The 19,692-nt window shown below is 36.4% G+C and overlaps 4 protein-coding genes across 5 annotated transcripts; 2 read left to right on the plus strand and 2 right to left on the minus strand.

Annotated features, from left to right (window-relative positions):
• Positions 1–1,245: 1,245 nt before the first annotated feature.
• On the plus strand, positions 1,246–2,012 carry LOC125859967 (uncharacterized). The gene has a single exon (XM_049539828.1). It carries the CDS (start codon positions 1,310–1,312, stop codon positions 1,742–1,744), a length of 435 nt encoding a protein of 144 aa, XP_049395785.1. The 5' UTR covers positions 1,246–1,309; the 3' UTR covers positions 1,745–2,012.
• Positions 2,013–2,344: 332 nt separating this feature from the next.
• LOC125860040 (ferredoxin C 1, chloroplastic) lies at positions 2,345–3,023 on the plus strand. The gene has a single exon (XM_049539934.1). It carries the CDS (start codon positions 2,436–2,438, stop codon positions 2,886–2,888), a length of 453 nt encoding a protein of 150 aa, XP_049395891.1. The 5' UTR covers positions 2,345–2,435; the 3' UTR covers positions 2,889–3,023.
• Positions 2,992–5,194, minus strand: LOC125860039 (uncharacterized). Of its 2 annotated transcripts, XR_007445804.1 has the most exons (2): positions 3,484–5,194; positions 2,992–3,115 (listed from the first exon to the last, which is right to left on the minus strand). XR_007445804.1 is itself a non-coding variant. In XM_049539933.1 (1 exon), exon 1 carries the CDS (start codon positions 4,833–4,835, stop codon positions 3,747–3,749), a length of 1,089 nt encoding a protein of 362 aa, XP_049395890.1. In that variant the 5' UTR covers positions 4,836–5,194; the 3' UTR covers positions 3,204–3,746. The 2 variants fall into 2 exon arrangements, 1 of the variants encoding a protein (XP_049395890.1); XM_049539933.1 differs by lacking the exon at positions 2,992–3,115 and having other exon boundaries at positions 3,204–5,194.
• A 687-nt stretch (positions 5,195–5,881) lies between these two features.
• Positions 5,882–19,506, minus strand: LOC125858011 (uncharacterized). Its single transcript, XM_049537675.1, has 9 exons — positions 19,353–19,506; positions 17,065–19,247; positions 12,472–12,604; positions 12,305–12,393; positions 10,229–10,467; positions 9,312–9,398; positions 8,601–8,700; positions 7,632–7,824; positions 5,882–7,510 (listed from the first exon to the last, which is right to left on the minus strand). The coding sequence occupies exons 2-9, from the start codon at positions 19,144–19,146 to the stop codon at positions 7,110–7,112; spliced, it is 3,324 nt and encodes a 1,107-aa protein (XP_049393632.1). The 5' UTR covers positions 19,147–19,247; positions 19,353–19,506; the 3' UTR covers positions 5,882–7,109.
• Positions 19,507–19,692: the final 186 nt, after the last annotated feature.

Genomic DNA, 19,692 nt, shown 5'->3' on the forward strand with positions numbered 1-19,692 from the left:
CAGAGTCGGTCTGTCATATTTCAAAAAGTTCATGGACTAATACATACAAAAATCTAGTTTTGTGACCCTGAAACTCAAAAAAAAAAGAAGCACTATTGACCCTCTAGAGGTAATGAATATCGTTTCCTAGGTCGTTTCAAATGGAAGCATAAAATTTGAGGACAAATGGAGTCTGTCAATCATATTCCGAAAAATTCATGAATTAATACATATAATCTTGAATTACTTTGTCGTAACCCCGAAACTCTAATAAAGCGACGTAGAGGCTATGAGTATCGTTAGCTAGATTGTTTCGAATTGACCTATAAAAATTTGGGCTAAAACAAAGTCGATAAGTCATATTAATAGTAGTAAAATTCATGGACTAATACTCATGAAAAGCTTTGATAATCTTGGATTCTTATTTTGTGACACCAAAAAAGTGAAATCAAACCTATATAGGCAACGAGTATCGTTTCAGAGACGTACTTACAAGAATTCTACTTAGGGGGAATAATCTCTTGACTCAGGAGCACCTTTACTAGGTTGTTTCGAAAAATACAAAACATTTGAATATTTATGTGGCTACAAAATTTCTTTCAATTAATGATAAATAAAGTTTAAGTTGAATTATTTTTAAATTTAAACGGTTGTTTTTTTAAAGGGAATAATAAACATACAATTCCTGCCATTCATTCACTAAAATGATTCCATTTTATCAAGATTTAGATTCGTGTCACTTTATTCTCATCATCTAGTGTGGTAAGATGATTACAACTTTTATATCTTTAATTAGAAGTGTCTAAATCGAATCGTCGAAATAAAAAATTATATGGCATAATAATATTTACCCTTAGTAGATCTACTCAAGAAAGAATTATGTGGTAAAATAATATTTACCCTTTAGTAGATCTACTCGGAAAGAATCTGGATTAATCTGGCTAATATGCTTTTGAATATCGAATGGTTCTCATGAGGTCATTTGTAGCCTATTATCTTATTTCAATTTATGTGACGTTATTTGATCAGATACGATATTTAAAAAAAAAAAAAACTTTTAAAACTTGTGATTTGAATTGAAACGGAAATAATATTTGGTAGACAACGATTTACTCACTTGGAGAGACTATCCGAGGAGAATCTAAATTAATTCAATCAGTTAGCTTTAAATATCGAATAATTTTAAAAAACAAAACAAAATATTCTCTTGTAACCTACAAGTAGTGCACGATGGTCCATCTTTTTTTGTCCATGCAACAAGACGTTACCATTAATTCCAATTACTTCTTTTTCTTCTTCTACTCAATCTTGCTGATCAACAATAGTAGTAATGGCACCAAACAGCATAAAAAAACTCAGGAAGCTGCCTCACGTGTTCAGCAAAGTCCTTGAATTACCGATCCCGTCCAACGCGGATGTCGAGGTGGAAGAAAACCCCGAATTCTTCCGCTTCATGGCGAAAATCGAGCAGCATGGTGAAAATATTCGTAATGTGAGGGCGCAAACAGTGGAGATTCATCCAGGGATTACAAAGATAGTAGTGAGAAATGGTGGTGAAGCGGAGCTACTGATGTTGGACCAATTGAATGTGGACACGTGGAGATTTAGGTTACCTGCGTCCGCAAAACCGGAGCTGGCTACGGTTGTGTTTGCGGACGGGGAGCTAATCGTAACGGTGCCGAAAGGTGTGAACGGTCGTGGAGGGTACGGAGGGAAGGATGTTTTGGTATGCCGCGGAAATATCACGCTTGTTCTTGTACAATAGTTAAGACAAGAGTATAAGCTAGAGCTCCCCATATATTGATATTATTTTCTTTTTAGTTTCTAAATCTTAGGGACGAAATGATATATTTCTATATTTGAAAATAATTATGTTTAAACTTCTATTTCATCCTTATAATAAAAAATACATTATCAAATAAGCAGATCCAGAACATGTTTACAAAACCATATACAAAATTATTCAAAACTTAAATCAAAGGAAATTCCAAGGTGAATTTTTTGCCATGATGTTTAGTAAATTACCATTTTTTAAATTTCTCATCCAACTTATAGACCTTTTAGACTATGATATAAAGATCTATTTTGAAGAAATTAAAGATCTTATGAGAAAACGTTAGACCACAATCTAAAACTTTTGTAAGTCATTGCAAAAAACTAGACGACAATCTAATATTTTGTCGGTAAGATTGAACATATATGAGCAAACGTTTGACCCGAGTCTAACTTGTTTGCAAAGATAATTTCCTAAAGGCAATAAGTAGACCAACACTATAGCCCAAATTGGTAAAAGGCCAGCAAAACACAGCCCAAATTTCCACAACTTAAGTAACAAAAAATACAGACAAACACAGCCCAAAATTCCACCAATTAATTCCCAAAAGAACCTTATCTTCTCATCAACACATCTTATCCACACCAACAAAACCTTAACTCTTACATTTTCCTCACTCACCATGGCAACAATTCAATTAACAACCTCTCCATCTTTCACTCTCATTCCATCAAGAAAACAAGACAATCTTGCTGCTATTAAGTTAAACAATCCCTGGTCAGTCAGGAGAACAGAAAACTGTCGAGTATTGAGTGTAGTTCGAGCTCATAAAGTAATAGTAGAACATGAAGGTAAAACTACAGAGCTGGAAGTTGAACCTGATGAGACAATCTTGTCGAAGGCACTTGACGTTGGCATGTCCGTACCGTACGACTGCAAGCTAGGAGTGTGCATGACTTGTCCAGCAAAGCTTCTAAGTGGGAATGTGGATCAAAGTGAAGGTATGCTAAGTGATGATGTTGTGGAGAGAGGTTATGCATTACTATGTGCAGCTTATCCAAGATCAGATTGCCATATTAGAGTCATACCTGAAGAAGAGCTTTTGTCTCTGCAACTCGCAACTGCCGATGATTGAACATGAAGACGGCGACCCTATTTTTGTTATTCCATTTTTGACTGATGTAAAACTGATACAAGATGTTCTACTTCTTGAGCAATTCAATGCAAAAGTATGTGTGGTTTATTGCTATAAATTGTTTTGCTCATAAGCCATTTCAACTATGATTATATGCCAGTATTTTCTTTTGGACACCCCATTCTGCAGCGAAGTATGACCACACAGCAGCTCACCTTGATTCCTATCTTCAGGAGCATGAAACCAAACACAAATATACTAATTCATCTCTGCATAAGGCATTTGAACAAATAAATGGATCAACAAAAAATTTTGTTGATCCTATATAGATAAAAGGTGTGCTAAGGTCTCAGACTGTCTATTTAGAAATCGCCAAATATTTTGGACGATTTATCATACTAATTACAAATAAAGCTATCATGTAAACCAGATTTCTACATTAACAGCAATGTTTTCTCACGAAAAGAATACAAAATGCAGGAAATAAAAGAATTATTCCTAAGTTTGTAACTACTATTGTAACTACTCCAACGATTTAACAATGAATTTAGGGAAATGTTCTGCAATCTTGCAAAAAGGGTAATGCACTTCTAACCTTGATCTAGTTACTACGCTGCTCTGTTTGCAAGCTTGTCAGGATTGATAAAACTTGTCACTTTTAATTTCATCCGCATTTGTCAAAATACTAGTACCGAACTATTGAATCTTGCATGATTCCACTCCTTGTCAGTGTGCCGATTAAGCAACTTTCTATAGCAAAAGACCTGATTCACTTTCCTAAATCAAGTTTCACCGAAAGCCATGAGGATGATACATACAACATTCTTGCCTTGATGAATAGTAATATAGGATAACCACCTAAGCTGTTGGGCGGTGGAAGCCATGTTTCTTGGTTTTCCTCTGCTTAATCTTTACCTTCACATTGATGCCATTGTTAATAATGGACTGAAGAACAATCTCAAGTTTCCCCTCCAATTTCTCCCTCATCCTTGGTGTATAAATTACATTATGAATATCATCAGCCAAGGCTCTTTGAGCCAGAACTTCCCCAACAGCAGCACAAGTAGCTCTATTCTTTGTCGATCCCAAGTCAAATTTCATATCCTTGGAAATAGAATGTGCCACAGCAACGACCTTGCTAGTAGCTCTATGGATGATGCTAGCACTGACCGAACCTTTCGAGACAAAAATATCCAAACAAAACGGCTCATGATAAGGGGCAGTAAGCTGATTAAAAGTTGGAACTCTTGACCTCTTTAGCTGAAAATCCTGAAGGTTATTCGTATCATCTAACATCATTCTGTCCACTGAAAATTCAGAGTTACAGCGCAGTTTGTCCTTGTTGCTTTGCTTCTTCTCATCTATACCCTTTAGGCTTTTCTCGACCCCAGAAGCTGAAACGTTACTTGATTTCTCCTTCTCTTTGGGACAGTCATTTCCATTATTCTTGTTCTTATTCCTTCTATGGAAATCGAACTTATATTCTTCATATTCCTTGGAATCTTTATCAAGCTTGTAAAACAAGTTACCGCGTATCCTCAAATCCTCAATATCGTCAAAATCAGGATCTTCATCATTATAACTGGCCACCCCATCATCAATCTCGTCCTCTTGACTAAATGAAGGATTTTTCTTCGAAGCAACATTTGTATTTCCTCTCCACACTTCAGCTAAGCCAGAGGACACACTCCAAGTTTCATTATCCACTAGTTCAATCCTGCAATCTTTCAACAAATATTTCTCATCCCTATACAATGGCGAAAGATGAAAAACCCCACCACCAAAATCTGCAGCAGCAGGACGTGGTTTACTATCCTCCACGAAAAAATCATTTGCTTGACTAGCTCTTGTGGGTCTTGAGGAGTATGAACATATTCTTAAGTTACATTGGGAATTGAGTATACAAGACAAGTTAATTAGTTGTCTTCTCAAGAACACGAGCGACATCGAAGAATCCAATCAGTAACAACTCTACACCAAGGGTGAACTTAGTATTAACTTGAGGTCGTTGTAGGAACCCATAAAACTAAATCTTGAATCAGTCCACACAGCATAAAAGGGTTAAAAATGAAAATGACTGATGATGAAAATCAATGTCCTGGCTTCAAACTTCTTTGAGACAATTTAGCAAACAGTTTGTAGGCAATGATTACTATGGCCTGGATTGAGTTTCTTACACATTTGAACACAAAATACTTGTGGGGTTCAACAAATACTTAATTGCACAGATTATCAACATCTTGAGCAAATATAAAGTGAATAATTTGGGCTAAAAAAGAGAAAGATAGCCCAGTTTCTAGCTCTTGCTGTGGAAAGCAATGTAAAGTCCTATTTTGAGTGGAAGTATATGTATATACAATTATAAATTGACCCTCAAACTTTTGCTACAACTCAATTTGGTACACATCATTGCTTTAATTTTTTTTATTTTTTTTTAAAAAATCGCGTTAATGAAAAACTATTTTTGAGACTTGTGATCTAAAACGTAAATTGGGTTAACCCTATTGATAATAATGTCGCAATAATAATTCAACCTAGTACGAGAGAACCGTTGATTACACAATTGGTCATCGTGCTTGGTTGAAAAACCAATAACGCTAATCTATCGTGTGTTGGATTATGACTTAACAGCTTTGGCCCCCAAGAACACTTATAATTGGCTAAGTCATCACATTCACCGCCTTCAAGTATGAGTTCCAATGAGCGGTGAATTTGTTACATTAGTGACTGTAAAATAATGTAATTAGGTATAAAATAAGATAAGTCTTGAAGCAATGACAAAATTGTCTCCATATGACCTATAGATCACAAGGACCTATGGATCACAAGTTTGAGTAATGAAAACAATTCCTTAAGTGGTCTCCCGGCCTTGCATAAACACAAAATGCTTTGCGCATAGATTGCCTTTCAAAAAAAAAAATTATTTGAGAGAGAAATTGTTTCCGAGAAAACAATGTGAAGACAAAGACGATGTAAAATGAAAACTTATATGAATGAGAATGTTTTTGGCAATGCCAACAAATAATCTTTAAATAAAAGATTTCAACATCCACATCCTTTTAACAATTTTAGGTAATGAATACTTTATACACTAGTTTTTTCTGCTTCATATCATCAGAAAAAGGCATTCCAAGAGAAACAAAAATTGAACCAGATGTGGATGAAATGATGAATTTCAAAGATCTCAAGGACCTTGAATATCATTTACCGATAAAGTCAGCAGAGTTCTCCAAAAATTTCACCCAAGCAACTTCTGACTAACTATAGTATAAGTAATAATCAGTCTAGACGGCAACACAAGAAACGTTAGCGCTGTTAAACATGTTCCAACAAAATAATTGAATTCATTTCTCGTCACGCCATCACATACACCACCACTGTGTTGCTCAATGCACCTACTCAAAAGTTGCAATAGCCTTCCAACTTGATTTCAACTTCCACCTAGATCTAGATCACATGGAAACAAGCATATAATTTAGACCAATACCATTGCGGAGTAATTTTTGTCTACCCGGCTACAAACAGCCTCTTGCACAATTGAGACAAAGATCTGAAGGAAGCATCAAGAATCAGTTCAACAGAAAACCAACCCAAACAGCTCCAAACAACATAACTAGTAGGATTAGAACACTAACAAAAGCATATTTCTCAATCTTTTCATCACCACCAAGTTGTGCAGAAGCATCAGCAGAACAAGAAACAGATCACATTTACTTCAATGATTTTTGCCTAACCACATCAAGAGGTCTCATTTGATGAATGAATTGCAGCTTTATGAAAAGAAACTTCGGCACTAATTCTGACATTACTTCCATCATAAACTGAAGAGGAATCCAAATTGCCCTCATTCATAAATTGCATTACCAGTGCATTTAGAATCGGAAGCTTGTTTTGGAGCCACATGTAGCTCATTACCACATCATATATGCTTTGGTTAATTACACTGAGTGAGACTGTAAGGGCCTTGCCAATTCCACAAGGGGTCAAGGTATATGTTAAACCATGTCTATTGCTGCTGACTTCTTTTCAAGCACTTTGGACAGCAGGGTCTAGAAAACAGCTATCTACAGAAACCACCCAAATATCTTTCCGATTGTTATTAGTGGACAGAACTATCAGAAGCATCTTCAAGCTATTTTTCTGCCGACATGTTCCCAGAAGAAACTTCAGCTAATGAATCAAGACCAGGGTGCTATAACTTATAACAAGTGCATTTTCTTTCTAAACTTTTACATTGATAGGCTCTATACCAGAGTTGAGAATGTTTGCAGGACCTAGTGCTGCATCTTCAGTATCAGGCCTGCCGTCACTTGCGCCAGATGGAGGAGAAGAGAGCATCCACTTTGTGGCTGATTCAGCAAAATTCTTCTCCACCTCCTTACTGGAAACTTGGGTGTCTGACTTGCAACAACCACCTTGTGCTCTAACCACAGTGCTATCACTTAACTGAACGTCAGAAACTGGAGAGTCAGAATCCATTGGACCAAACCTGTCATCAGGTTTTTCGACGATGTTCACACATACGCCATCATGCAGATGTCTGGCACGCCTGAGAGATGATTCCTGATCCCTTTTTTCAACCAAAACAGGCGATGGAGGATGACTTTGCTGTAACACACAAGCTGCAGAAAATCCAGTACAAGTCCAAGTCACAAATACCGATAGAAAAGATATTCTTAGCTAAAAAAGCAAAATGTTACAGAAAAACAAAGAGGAAACAGGAATATATAATTATCCTATTACCCTCTTGCACATCTTTCTTCAGTATCTTCTTTTGTAACATGTTTGTACCAGGAAACACCAACATACTGATGGATTTCATTTCTTGCTTGTTTGATTCCTCAAGTTCATCGAATCCAAAAACCTTGGCCCAGGTATGCAGATGCTCAGATATAGCAGGAATGATTAACTTCTCAACTTTTAAAGTGGAGAGGACCTGGATGGAAGATGTAAAAACCATTGGTCTAATAATAAACGGCATATACAAAACATAATCAATGCAGGTGATGAACATGCTGTCGGCATTTTCTGAACAAATTTTGCACAGATGCACAGGACAATTAGAACAGACATGGCATTCACATAACCTTTGTGGCATTCATAAAAAATAAACCTTATGAGGTTGGACAACATTAAACCTCATAGTGGGAAATGAAAACAAGATGACAACGACCTAAGCTATATCATTGGAATTTCTTGTTTCACAACGATATTACTGTTACTCAAGTTGACAATATAACTGTTCAGTAAAGCTAAATATATGTGCTTTCAGCTAAAAACTTGAAAGATCTTCTAATAATTCTAAATACTACAAGTGAATACAATTGAGACAGCTTTTGTCCTACACCATTTTACACTTCTCTAAAGCCACATTCTTTGACATATTTCTTGCAGACAATGTTCCAAAATATAGGTGTAGGCTTTGATAAATTTTGTGCTACTTTAGTAAGGATGAATCAATTGTCAATATATTAGTTCGGAAGAGTGAAACTGCCAGCCCTGAAAAGAAATTTGGATACTCCCCTCTGCGATATATTCAGTTATATGAATTACCAAAACAATTTACTATAGGAGTAGCATGCACATAAAGGAACATGGGAAACGTCAGCAGTGGGTCTGATATGCTACCCTTCGAAAAAATTATATGCATACAAATTGCAGAAAGAAATAGAATAATAAAGAAAGTATAATTAGCAATAGTAATTTGCGTACTGTCTCAATAGCATCAAATAGTCGACGACACATCCCTTGCTGCCTATATATATTCCTGGTCCCAATGAATGGCATTTCTGCAAGTTGAGTTCCACGGATCCTAACAGACAACCAGTTAAAACACTATTTACTGATTGGTAAGGCATGAATAAACACTGCACAAGCACAGATGACGCTTAAGAAAAAGGGAAAGCAAGTTTTAACAACTAAGTAAAACTGAGAAACTGATGACTAGAAGAGTTCCGCTACATTTCTACATGAATGCTAAGGTCGGGAATAAAAAGTTAACCAAAAGAAACTCTTTAAATTGTCCCCTTAAACAGCTAGGAGTTTTACTTGTTAAAAAACATGCAATCATCATTCTAGATAGCACTCATAAGGTTACGACACCAAAAAGGAATTTCCTTCAGCCAGTAATCTGAAGCCAATAGCTACACCTAAAAAAAAAGATGAGACAGATACAGTCCAACTCCAATAAAGGATGCTTTGTTGGATGAGACAGGTTCAGTTAATCAGTGCATGTGCTAAAAAAACAATGAAATTTTATCAAAGATCATAATCATGTATGCAAGGAACACCATTGCATCTGCAAGAAATCTAAAATTATTTAGTTTTAAAACAACACACCATAATATCTTGTGCCCAACCTCTTCAGATCTGAAAAACAAACTCGCATAGTAACATATTAACAATTTGAGCAATCCATCCTACCGTATAGATGCAGCAGATATTATGTCATCACCCCTTTCCAGAATTGCAGTGTAGAAGCCACGAAAATTCAGCCGACTTAAATTTGAGCTTCAGAGGAAAGAGAACAATTTCAGATTACGACTCAGTAATGAAAACCAAATTCAGATGAAGGAAAGAAGCAAAAGACAGTGGGAGGGAAAAGATATATGATTTATTTTTAAAACATTATTTTAGGAGGATCACTGTGTTTCAAGGAAGTGTACATGGGCAAGATGACGAATGAATAGAATGCACTGTTTCCTCCATGAAGTTGAGGAGAAATAGAAAGGACGAAGAAAAATATTAAAGAACAGAAAAATAATCCTAAAATGCCACAATTCTCTTCTTTATTCCACTGAGCATCTTATGATCACACTGGGTATGTTGTTGTTTATTCCTCTGAGCACCAACCTAGATCAAAGGATGCTCAATTATTAACAGTGCAAGCCTCCCTTCTCAATCAAAATGCTCTGCACTGCTTCGTCCTAGCAGTCAGCCATACAAACTTAGACGTGAAAATGAAAGATGAATGATGCGTCTAGTAAGGATGAAACACATTATCTTGAGGCATCAAGAGAAAAAGGTACAATTGCAAATTTCTAAAAAGATTGAATAGCCTATCTGAAAACATAAACCAAAATTCTATGCTTTGACTTTTCAAAAACATATATATATATATATATATATATATATAAAGTTACAAATGTTACTTTCATGGACCCAATGTAGAAACTGCACTCACAACAAAATAAAGTATGAAAGATCATATGTGAAAACCAAAATGGCCAAATCAAATCAGTCAGCCAGCTCTCCTTCTCAGGTTAAACAAATAATGAGCATCCATAAATTTTATATCAGGCAATTTTAAAACACTAGACAGAACTACAAAAACTGCATACCCAGTGTTGTAGAGAACGTTGTGAATAATATTTATCCCACTTCTCCTGTCGACAATGGGCACGAAACATTCATCCATAACAGCCAGTGCAACAGCTAGCTTAGAATTGCACTCCACCTGTTGAGGAAAGGGGCAATGAGAAGTATCTGTGTCCAAATCTGTTCGTTGAATCAGGGACCATGAGAATCCTGCTTCAAGTTCATGTTTGACACCAAGAATATTCTGTAAATGGTCATACAGCTGCATAACAAGAGAAGACCAATAAGAAAAGACATTAAAATACAAATCCCATGGGAGATCCCAACTCTGATATGAGGCAGACAATGAAAAGCAAAAAAAAAAAAAAAGGAAAAAAAGAGAAGCGCATATATAGAAAACAGTCTTTCACCATAATTGCATGAAAAAAAAAGTAAATGACAAAGTTGCCAAGATTTCATCTTAAACTGTAAATCCTTCTATCAGAATTTGATTATACTATTTCGATTCAACAGTCAGTTGACTTAGTTTTGGAAAAAGATCAAACAGATATATTTGATTTTCTGAAAATAAAATACAGATGGTTTAGACACTACATGTTGTAACTATTAGAATGATGATGAATATATTCAGAATCCTAAGACAGATATCATTTATTTTTATAAGACAGCCATTTAAGATAGGGGAAGTATTAGATGTAATATAGCATTAGAAATTTGGGGAACACAAACTATCAAGGAAAATTCACACTTCTCAGATCACTATGAGGAAACAACAACAACAACTACTACTACGGCTACTTTTAAAAAAAAAAAAAACCAACACCTCAATCCCAAACAAGTTAGGGTCGGCTATATGAATACTCATTTCTTCATTTAAGCTCATATCATATCATCATCATAACAAATAAAATAAAACTGAAAAATATTAATCGGCTATATATAAAATACTAATAATAATGCCTCCAAGGCCTAGCTCAAGTGGCAAAAGGTGGAGGATTTGTGGATTAGGTCGCAAGTTCAATCCCCACACCATGCAAAGCGAAGCCTAGTGGAGAAGGGTAGAGGGGCGGGCCCATTATCCACTGAGTTTAGAAGGTTGTGATTGGTCCAAAGGGTGGGTCATACGGATTTCTCGGTTATCAAAAAATAAATTAAAAAATACTAATAATAATATAAAAGTTCCATACGAGTCTAAAATTTATCCTCAACTAGTAGTTATCACCTATATGGATCTTTTTCTTCTATTGTGCCCTACCTCTAGCTAGGTCTGCATTGATACCAAACATTTGAAGGTCTTTTGATGCCACTTCCTTCCATGTGATTTTAGGTCTACCCCATCCCCTTTTAACGCCTTTGCTTACCATAGTTTCACACCTATGGACCGGTGTATCTATACGTCAACGCAGAACATGTCCGAACCATCTCAAGCAACCTTCTCGCATTTAATCCTCAATGCCTACAGTTGCAGGATGTTTTAGAAACCAGCAAGAAATCTAAGTACAAGAAGTCAAGAGGAGGGTAGACTTAAACTCCTTGAGCTCATATTCAATTGATAAGTTGCAAATGGCTCCATTTTATACATTTCTACTTATGCAGCAACAGGTTGAATTATGTCAATCACCTAAAAGTCTAGACTCCACAAGAAAGCATCTTACCTTCACTTCCTTTTGTTTCTCTTGAATTTCTTGCTAAGCTCTCAATTTCTAAAATTGATTAAAGTGCACTAATCACTGGAGAAACAGAAAGATGCCAAAGAAGATGAATCATGCTACACATTCAAGCAGGTATTCAAGGAGGAGGAGAGAAGATTTGGCCATTCAAAGTAAATCCTCTGACAAGTACAAGAAAATGTTTTATTCTACCATCTCTTTTCAACAGTTTTGTACCTGTGAATGATAGTGAAAATAGTGCATAGGAGCTTATGCTGAGTCCTCTGGGATAAAAAGTGGAACATACTTTAAAAGTAGAGTTACTAATAGTGACGGGCTGACTGCACACTATTTCTCAAATAATTTCCACTAATTGATACCTCTGCTTCATGATCTTAATATGTTATACACCATAAAGAAAAAGAACTCACAACCAGAATAAGAGACTACCTCCTGGCATTTCTTCCCACAAAATGTACCAGATGGATTATTGGAAATAGCAGGTAAAGCATTCATCTCCAAACTGCATGATTTATGATCTGCAAAGAGAAATCTAAGAATCCAGCTCCAATGTAGACCAGTTAATGTACAAAAACTTCCAGAGAAGTATACTTTACATTTTTTCTCACAGAGGCAGCAAGAAAGAAATTTGTGGACTACTGTCTCACTATCCTCAGCAGGGTTTCTACCAGCAGCCCCACAAAATTTGCAAGTGCAATTTGGACAATGCCAAAGGCCTGTAGGAAGTATCTGCACCAAGAGGAAGAGGAAGTATGTAAATGCCTTGCTGCTTAATGAAAATTATGTTATAGGTTCAAATTGGAAAGCATGATAATAAAGAGTAAGAGAAAAAGCTCATCTGTCATCAGATTCACAAACATGATATAAGTAAATTACTTTAAGCTCATGTGTTGAATTCTTTGATATGTCTGGATAGAGATGGAACTTCCCTAAGAAAATATCGTCCTAATAATTATTTTTGGCAAGTAAATAAAGTCCTAAAAATAATGTCTTTATTTCCTATTCCTCCAGGTGTCATTAATAGGTTGGATAGCATCAGGAGAAAGTTTTTGCGGCAAGGAAACAAGGAAAGGAAGGGGTACCACTTAGTCAAATGGAAAAAAGTGATCAATGATAAGAGAGTTGGGGGTTTAGGGATCAAGAACCTTAAGAATCAAAGCAATGCTTTGAGAATGAAGTGGCTTTGGAGGTATTCCAACGATGATCAGAATTTATGGGGCTCAGTCATAAAAGCAAAATATGAAGAAAGTGACAATTGGATGACAAAGGAAGTTACCACTCCCTATGGTGTTAGTTTATAGAAATCCATCCGATCACTATGGGATGAATTCAAACAAAACACCAAGATTAAAGTGGTAGATGGTGCTAAAACTAGATTCTGGAAGGAGGATTGGCATGAAGCAGGAAATCTGGAGACACCTTTCCCGGACATACATACTCTGGTTCTTCAGCAACAAAATACAATAGCTGAATTATGGACACCTCATGGGTGGAATATTATATTTAGAAGGCACCTCAATGATTGGGAAATTCCAAGAGTTACAGAATTCTTCAGCGTCATTGAACAATTTATTGGCTTGGAGGCAGGAAAAGACAAATTGCAGTGGTTGGGGAACAGCACTGGGACTTTTAAAGTAAGTGCAGCATATAGGAAGTTGAACCACCCAATTATGCAGGAATCCAAATGGCCCTGGAAACACATTTGGAAGGCCAAGATCCCACACAAAGTGGCCTGTTTTGTGTGGTTACTGGCTAAGGAAGTGGTGTTGACACAGGAGAATTTGATGAAGAGGGGGATTACACTGTGTTCAAGATGTTTTTTTTGCGGGGAAACTGCAGAAACAGTCAATCACTTGTTCATCCAGTGCAAGGTCACTGGCCAATTGTGGAGTCTATTCCTAAGGCGCAAAAACATCTCATGGGTCATGCCTGGTAGAATTGCAGAGGCCTTATATTGGGAAGAAGCAGGATTACAAGCAAAGAACAGAAGCAACTGGAGAATCATTCCTGCTACTATTTGGTGGACTGTCCGGAAAGAGAGAAATCTTAGAGTTTTTGAAAATAGGGAGAGTAATATGTAGCAAGTAAAATTGAATTGAATTCTAACTTGTGTTTTTGGTGTAATCAGATCTACTCTAATGACACTGTCTCTATCAATGATGTGTTAGACTCATTATAGGGATAGGACAGTGCCTTTAGAGTTCATTATGTAAATATGGTTTCAGTACAACCCATGTACTGATTTAAAGAAATAGAAACAGTTACCAATCTCAAAAAAAAATGTTCATTAACATGGTAATTGTAATGGACTTTTGTCTTCCATATTGTGGTTGACACAATGAACAATTTTAAACAGTTCATTAGATGGAGGGACGGGAATACGGTTAATCTATAGAAAAGTTCAATGATCAATTTAACTGAAGAGTTTTGGTCAGAAGATGGTCAGCTGACAGAGTTTACACCGAAGATCATGGATCAGGAATTGCCTAGAGTTATTTTATCATTGATAGTCTTCTGTGACTTGGTTCCTTTCTTTTACTTTTTTCTTCTTTTGTTTTTTTTGGTTTACAAGGTAAAGAAGATGATATGGCTCGATGGGCAAGGATGATGCTATAGAAGCCCTAAGAAGACATCATCAAGGTCTCAAGCTAAGGAGTTGCAAGCCAAGATTATTGGGCTTCAGTGGGAAAGCAAGAAGTTGCTTATTATGGAAGAAGAGCCCAAGAAGTAGTACAAGAATTGTGGAGAAGAATTGGCCAAGTGCTACACATTTTATGGTTAAAGTTTAAAGTAAATGCAGCCTATAGGAAGATGAACCAACCAAACCAGCAGATACTCCGATGGCCTTGGGAACACATTTGGAAAGCCAGAATCCCACACAAAGTAGCCTGCTTTGCCTGGTTATTGGCTAAGGAAGTAGTGCTGACACAAGATAACTTGATGAAAAAGGGGATCCCTTTATGTTCCAGATGCTTTTTCGGTGGGGAAACTGCAGAAATAGTGGTCCATCTATTTATACATTGCAAGGTTACAAGTCAACTCTGGAGATTATTCCTATATCTCAAAAACATATCTTGGTCCATGCCAGGGAAAATCACAGAAGCATTACATAGTTGGGAAGAAGCAGGAGTACATGCTAAGAACAGAAACAACTGGAGAATTGTACCTACAGCTATATGGTGGACAATATGGAAGGAGAGGAACCTTAGAGTTTTTGATAATACAGAGCATACATACAACAAGTCAAAATGAATTTTGACTTTATGTATTTGGTGTAACCAGATATACTCTAATGATATTGTCTCTATCATTGATGTATTAGACTCATTATAAGGATAGGATTGTAGATTCTGAAATCTTTTGAAATATGGTTTCAGTACATGGGATGTACTGTGTTACAGAAATAGAAACAGTTACCTGTGTCAAAAAAAAAAAAGTCCAAACCCAAATGGAAGAAGATTGCGGCCCAAAAGGGGCTGAAATTTCTGCCCAAAGGAGAATTTAAATTCTCACACAAGTTGGGTGGAAAAAGTCACATGCAAGTGACTATTTTGGTGGTGACCTTTTTGGCAACTTTTCCATATTTTCTTAGGATAGGAATTTAGATATTATTTTTATATGATTTCCTAGTTTTAAGTTTCCTAGTTAGGTTTTATTAATTATTATTTTCATAAAAGTAGGATTCAAATCTCATGCTACTTGGGATAGTATTCCCCTATATATATAGGGATGAATTTGTTTTTTTAGATACATAACTATTATTAACTGAGAGTTTCTCTTCTTTACACCTTTCTGTGTGGCTACTTGGGATTTATCTTACAATCTTATAAAAACAATTCTTTATGAGGTAAGATTAATTCTTTAGCTCGATATCTATGTTCTTATTTGTAATTATAGATGGTAATTAGTTTTATACCAATTATTGTCTCTAATTTCTTAGAAAATAGGGGTCTAGATTACCTTTATATTTAAGTTCTTAAATTGACCCTATTAGTATCATAATTAGTTTTAATTCGATAATGTTTGAAATTTGAATGCTAAAATCAATAAGGGTTCTTGGCACTTAATTTCAAAATTTGGGGATTTCATTCTCAAATTTCGCATATCTTCCGCATTATTTTCTTGGTTTTATTTAAGTAACCTGATTCTTATCAGATAACTTGGCCCCTTTCTATAGTCTCCCTTAAGGAGTCCATATGGGGTGGAAGCAGCAGGTTTATTGATTAACTATAAATGGACAGTATAACAACGACAACATACCCAGTATAATCCCACAAATGGACAATGAAGACAATATAATGCTAAGAAGGATAGTGCAGACCTACTCCAGAGAAATCTAGAAAAAGCAAAGGAATGGATTCACCTGAGGACTTGCATCAGAACTAAGAAGGTCTTTTTTTTATAATAACTGGGGTGTCTGAGCCAACTTGTGCGCACCTCGGCTAATGCCATGATACACTTGTCACCTTCCACCCACTACAAGTACCAGGTAACTCTGTTCACCAAGACTAGGTAACTATGTTCACCAAGACTAGGACAGATGGAGAAAAATCACCTAATTTATTTTGTCTCTGATGAGATTTGAACCTGGGAGGCTGAGACCTCATAGACCATAGTTCTCAACCCATTTCATTGACTACTAGGCCACACCCTTGGGTATTCAAAACTAAAAAGTTCTTACCAGTTTTTGTTATTTTTACCCTAGGACAGAGATAATAAACGGAAATTAAAAAAGAACCCCTTTCCACCTCTGATTTCTTTTTTTCTCCTGCTTTGCCTCATTGATCAAATTCAAAAGTTCTTCTGATACAAAGTTCCAAAGTTATGTATAAGTCAATTCACATGCTTAAAATTTCATTTTGGTAAATATCAGTACAAAAGTTACAATAATTAACGTCACACAAAGGAAAGATGAAGTGTGTGGAGAACTATGACGATATCCAGAGACAGGTCTAAGATTTTTAGTTTATGAGAACTGCACCACAATGTTTTTTGCAAACTGGGTTCTAGATAGATTATCTATACATATTAAATGAATTTTTATACAAACACAGGTTTTGGGCCAACACTACTGGTTGAACCCGAAACTATAACAGTGGCTCCAGCCCTGATAAATTGATAATACAGAGCAACAATGATACATATGAAATGCAGTGAGGTAAAGAGAGCATATTCTGATGGATACATACTTGTATTCCTAGACAGCTCTGATGAAAAGTTGATGGGCAACCATCACAACAGATAAGGTCACCACCATCACCACAAATACCACAAACATCATCTTCACCATCATCACCATCAATGTCTATATTGTAGAAATTCTGGCGATCAGACTCTTTTTGCTGATTCCATGCGTCAACCAAGCACTCTAGTAAGGAAGCTCCAGACTCTAAAACTATGTTTTGAAATGGTTGATGCCGTTTACTTCCTGCATGGAGCTCAAATCTTGAAACTGGAAGGATTTTACTACAGCAACCACAGTGGACACCATCTTGTGTGATCCAACCTTCTAGTTTTACTGTTGTCCTTCTACGGTTCACATATTGAATCTTCTGTCTCAACTTCAATATTCCGGAGTCAATCAACCAGGACAACAAGGTTCTTTTTCCAGTATATGGAACATATCCATCACTATCTGAATTTTCCCCCTTGTCAGAATGACGGGCCAGCAATGTACATCGTCCAATTAATTTACTTTTTCTTCCATGTATTGAATTAGAAGCAACTCCAACAGATGCTTTTCCAGCCATATCCTGTTTAAGTCTCCTTGCCTGCAATGAGTTATCACTTGAATTATCCCCACTCTCCTGGTCTGATGCATGCAATTTTCCTTGCAGCAACTTATCTGTCTTCATTATATAGCTATTGAACTTCTTCTCGCGCTGATCACTGCATATGCCCAACACAGACTCCCTCACAAAAGTCTGTTTAGGATCTTGTCTCTGGTCATCGTCTTTTCTTTTCTTTTTCATTTCTTTCTCAATTTTTTTCCGTGTTTGCCTGGTAAGTTTATTAATTAAATCTTCTGATATTGGAGCAAATGAACAAGAGCTGCCATCAGGTTTGCTTTTACCTGAATCTACCTCCGATCGTTTTTGAAATGCTTCATAGGCCTTAATTATTGACCAATAGGCTGTTCCACTAGGATTAATGTACACTGCATCCAGATATTCTCTGTTCTTTCTTGGTCTATAATCAATGGTCCATCCAGCTTCAATGAGCATTCCTCTTATTTGTTCTCGCAACTTCTGCTTCTCAGTGCTCCCACCTCGATTCACTTTTCCATCTTTTCTTTTAGCAGGGGTAACATCTTCAGACGCCAAGGGCCTGCTTTCTTCCTTCAGCACACGTATTGCTGAGCTAGCAGGCTGCAAACTAGGAGGTGCCAACTTTAGTGACGTATCAGTCTCATCTTTTTCAGAGGCCACTAAGTGGGTGCTTTTACCCAACAAAGGTTTTTGTGGTTTCAGCTCATTTCCCTCTGTTTGAATCAACAAAGGTTGCTTTTCAGGTTGTTTAGGACCCCAGTAAAAGGATGGACGGACTTGAAAATTCCTCTTGACAACATCTGCCGACCAAGAGCCTTTTCTACCTTCAATTTCCACAGGATCATATTCCTTGGGCCTGAAGTCGATCTTCTTCTTCTTATTCACCATAACCTTCAATACCCCATTTTTCCCTTGCAATCTGATTGATTCATGAGAGGCTTCTCTTGGCAATGACATGGGCATATGCACTCCATCCTCTAATAAACCATACCTTCTCTTAAATCCATTGCCATCACCCTTTGACCTACTACCCGGAAAACTACTTGAACTATCCATATACGAAAGCTTCCTCTTCTCAACCATTACACTTGTAGACTCAATCCCAAACTCTCTCGAACCCCCTCTTCTTTCAACCATGTTAAATCTATCATCACCATACACATTCGATTGCATTTTCGTATCACATTCTTCATGCTTGTTAAAATTGGACAAATTCATATTTCTACCAAATTCACCATCTCTAACACCACTTCTTCCATAAAAAACAGAACCATTACTAAAAACTTGACCATTTTTTCGCTGAATTGACTCTGATATCTCATCACTCGACTCATACTCATTTGTCACAAACATAGGCCTGTTCTTCACCTTCTGTGAAGCCCCTGAAGAACTGATCCCTCCAATGCCCAACCTATCATCTTTCCTTTTAATAATTAAACAACCAGAAGAGCTTTTCTTCTTCAGTACACCACCCCCTGATCTCACACTATCCTCCATCTTCATATGTTAATACAAAATGCAATCTCAAAATCTCACGCAAAGTAACATTAATTTTTTTTTCAAAACTCCAAATTCTACCTTCAGTTATTCAACATTTGACAGATCTGAAACATTAAACAACAAAAATCCCAACCTTAGATACAAAACATCAGAAAATTTCCGGTTCGGTGATAAAATTCAGAAGTGAGTGAAAAATCGACGATCATTACCTGGACGGAAAGCTTCGCGATTTGCCAATTTCACCGGAAAAGCGATGCTATTGGCCGGAAAATTTGGTTTGGTTCATCGGCATAGTTGTATATATGAACAGACACCTGCTGTATTTTTCAGTACAGAACAAAAACTCTAAGGACAAGGTAAAAAGAAAAGAAAAACAAACCTTATTGCAAATTTTTAGCATTTAATGATGCAATTACACCTAAATTGCCTTCACAATTGTAACTTGTCACATTTTCTTTTGTTTTCAGCCCCGCGTTCGGTATGTATTTTGGCCCAACTAGTTTCAATTTACCCAAAAAAAATTCCAATCTTCATACCAAAAACTATTCT

Source organism: Solanum stenotomum, chromosome 3 (assembly GCF_019186545.1).
Source record: "Solanum stenotomum isolate F172 chromosome 3, ASM1918654v1, whole genome shotgun sequence".
NCBI classification, from domain to species: Eukaryota; Viridiplantae; Streptophyta; class Magnoliopsida; order Solanales; family Solanaceae; genus Solanum; species Solanum stenotomum.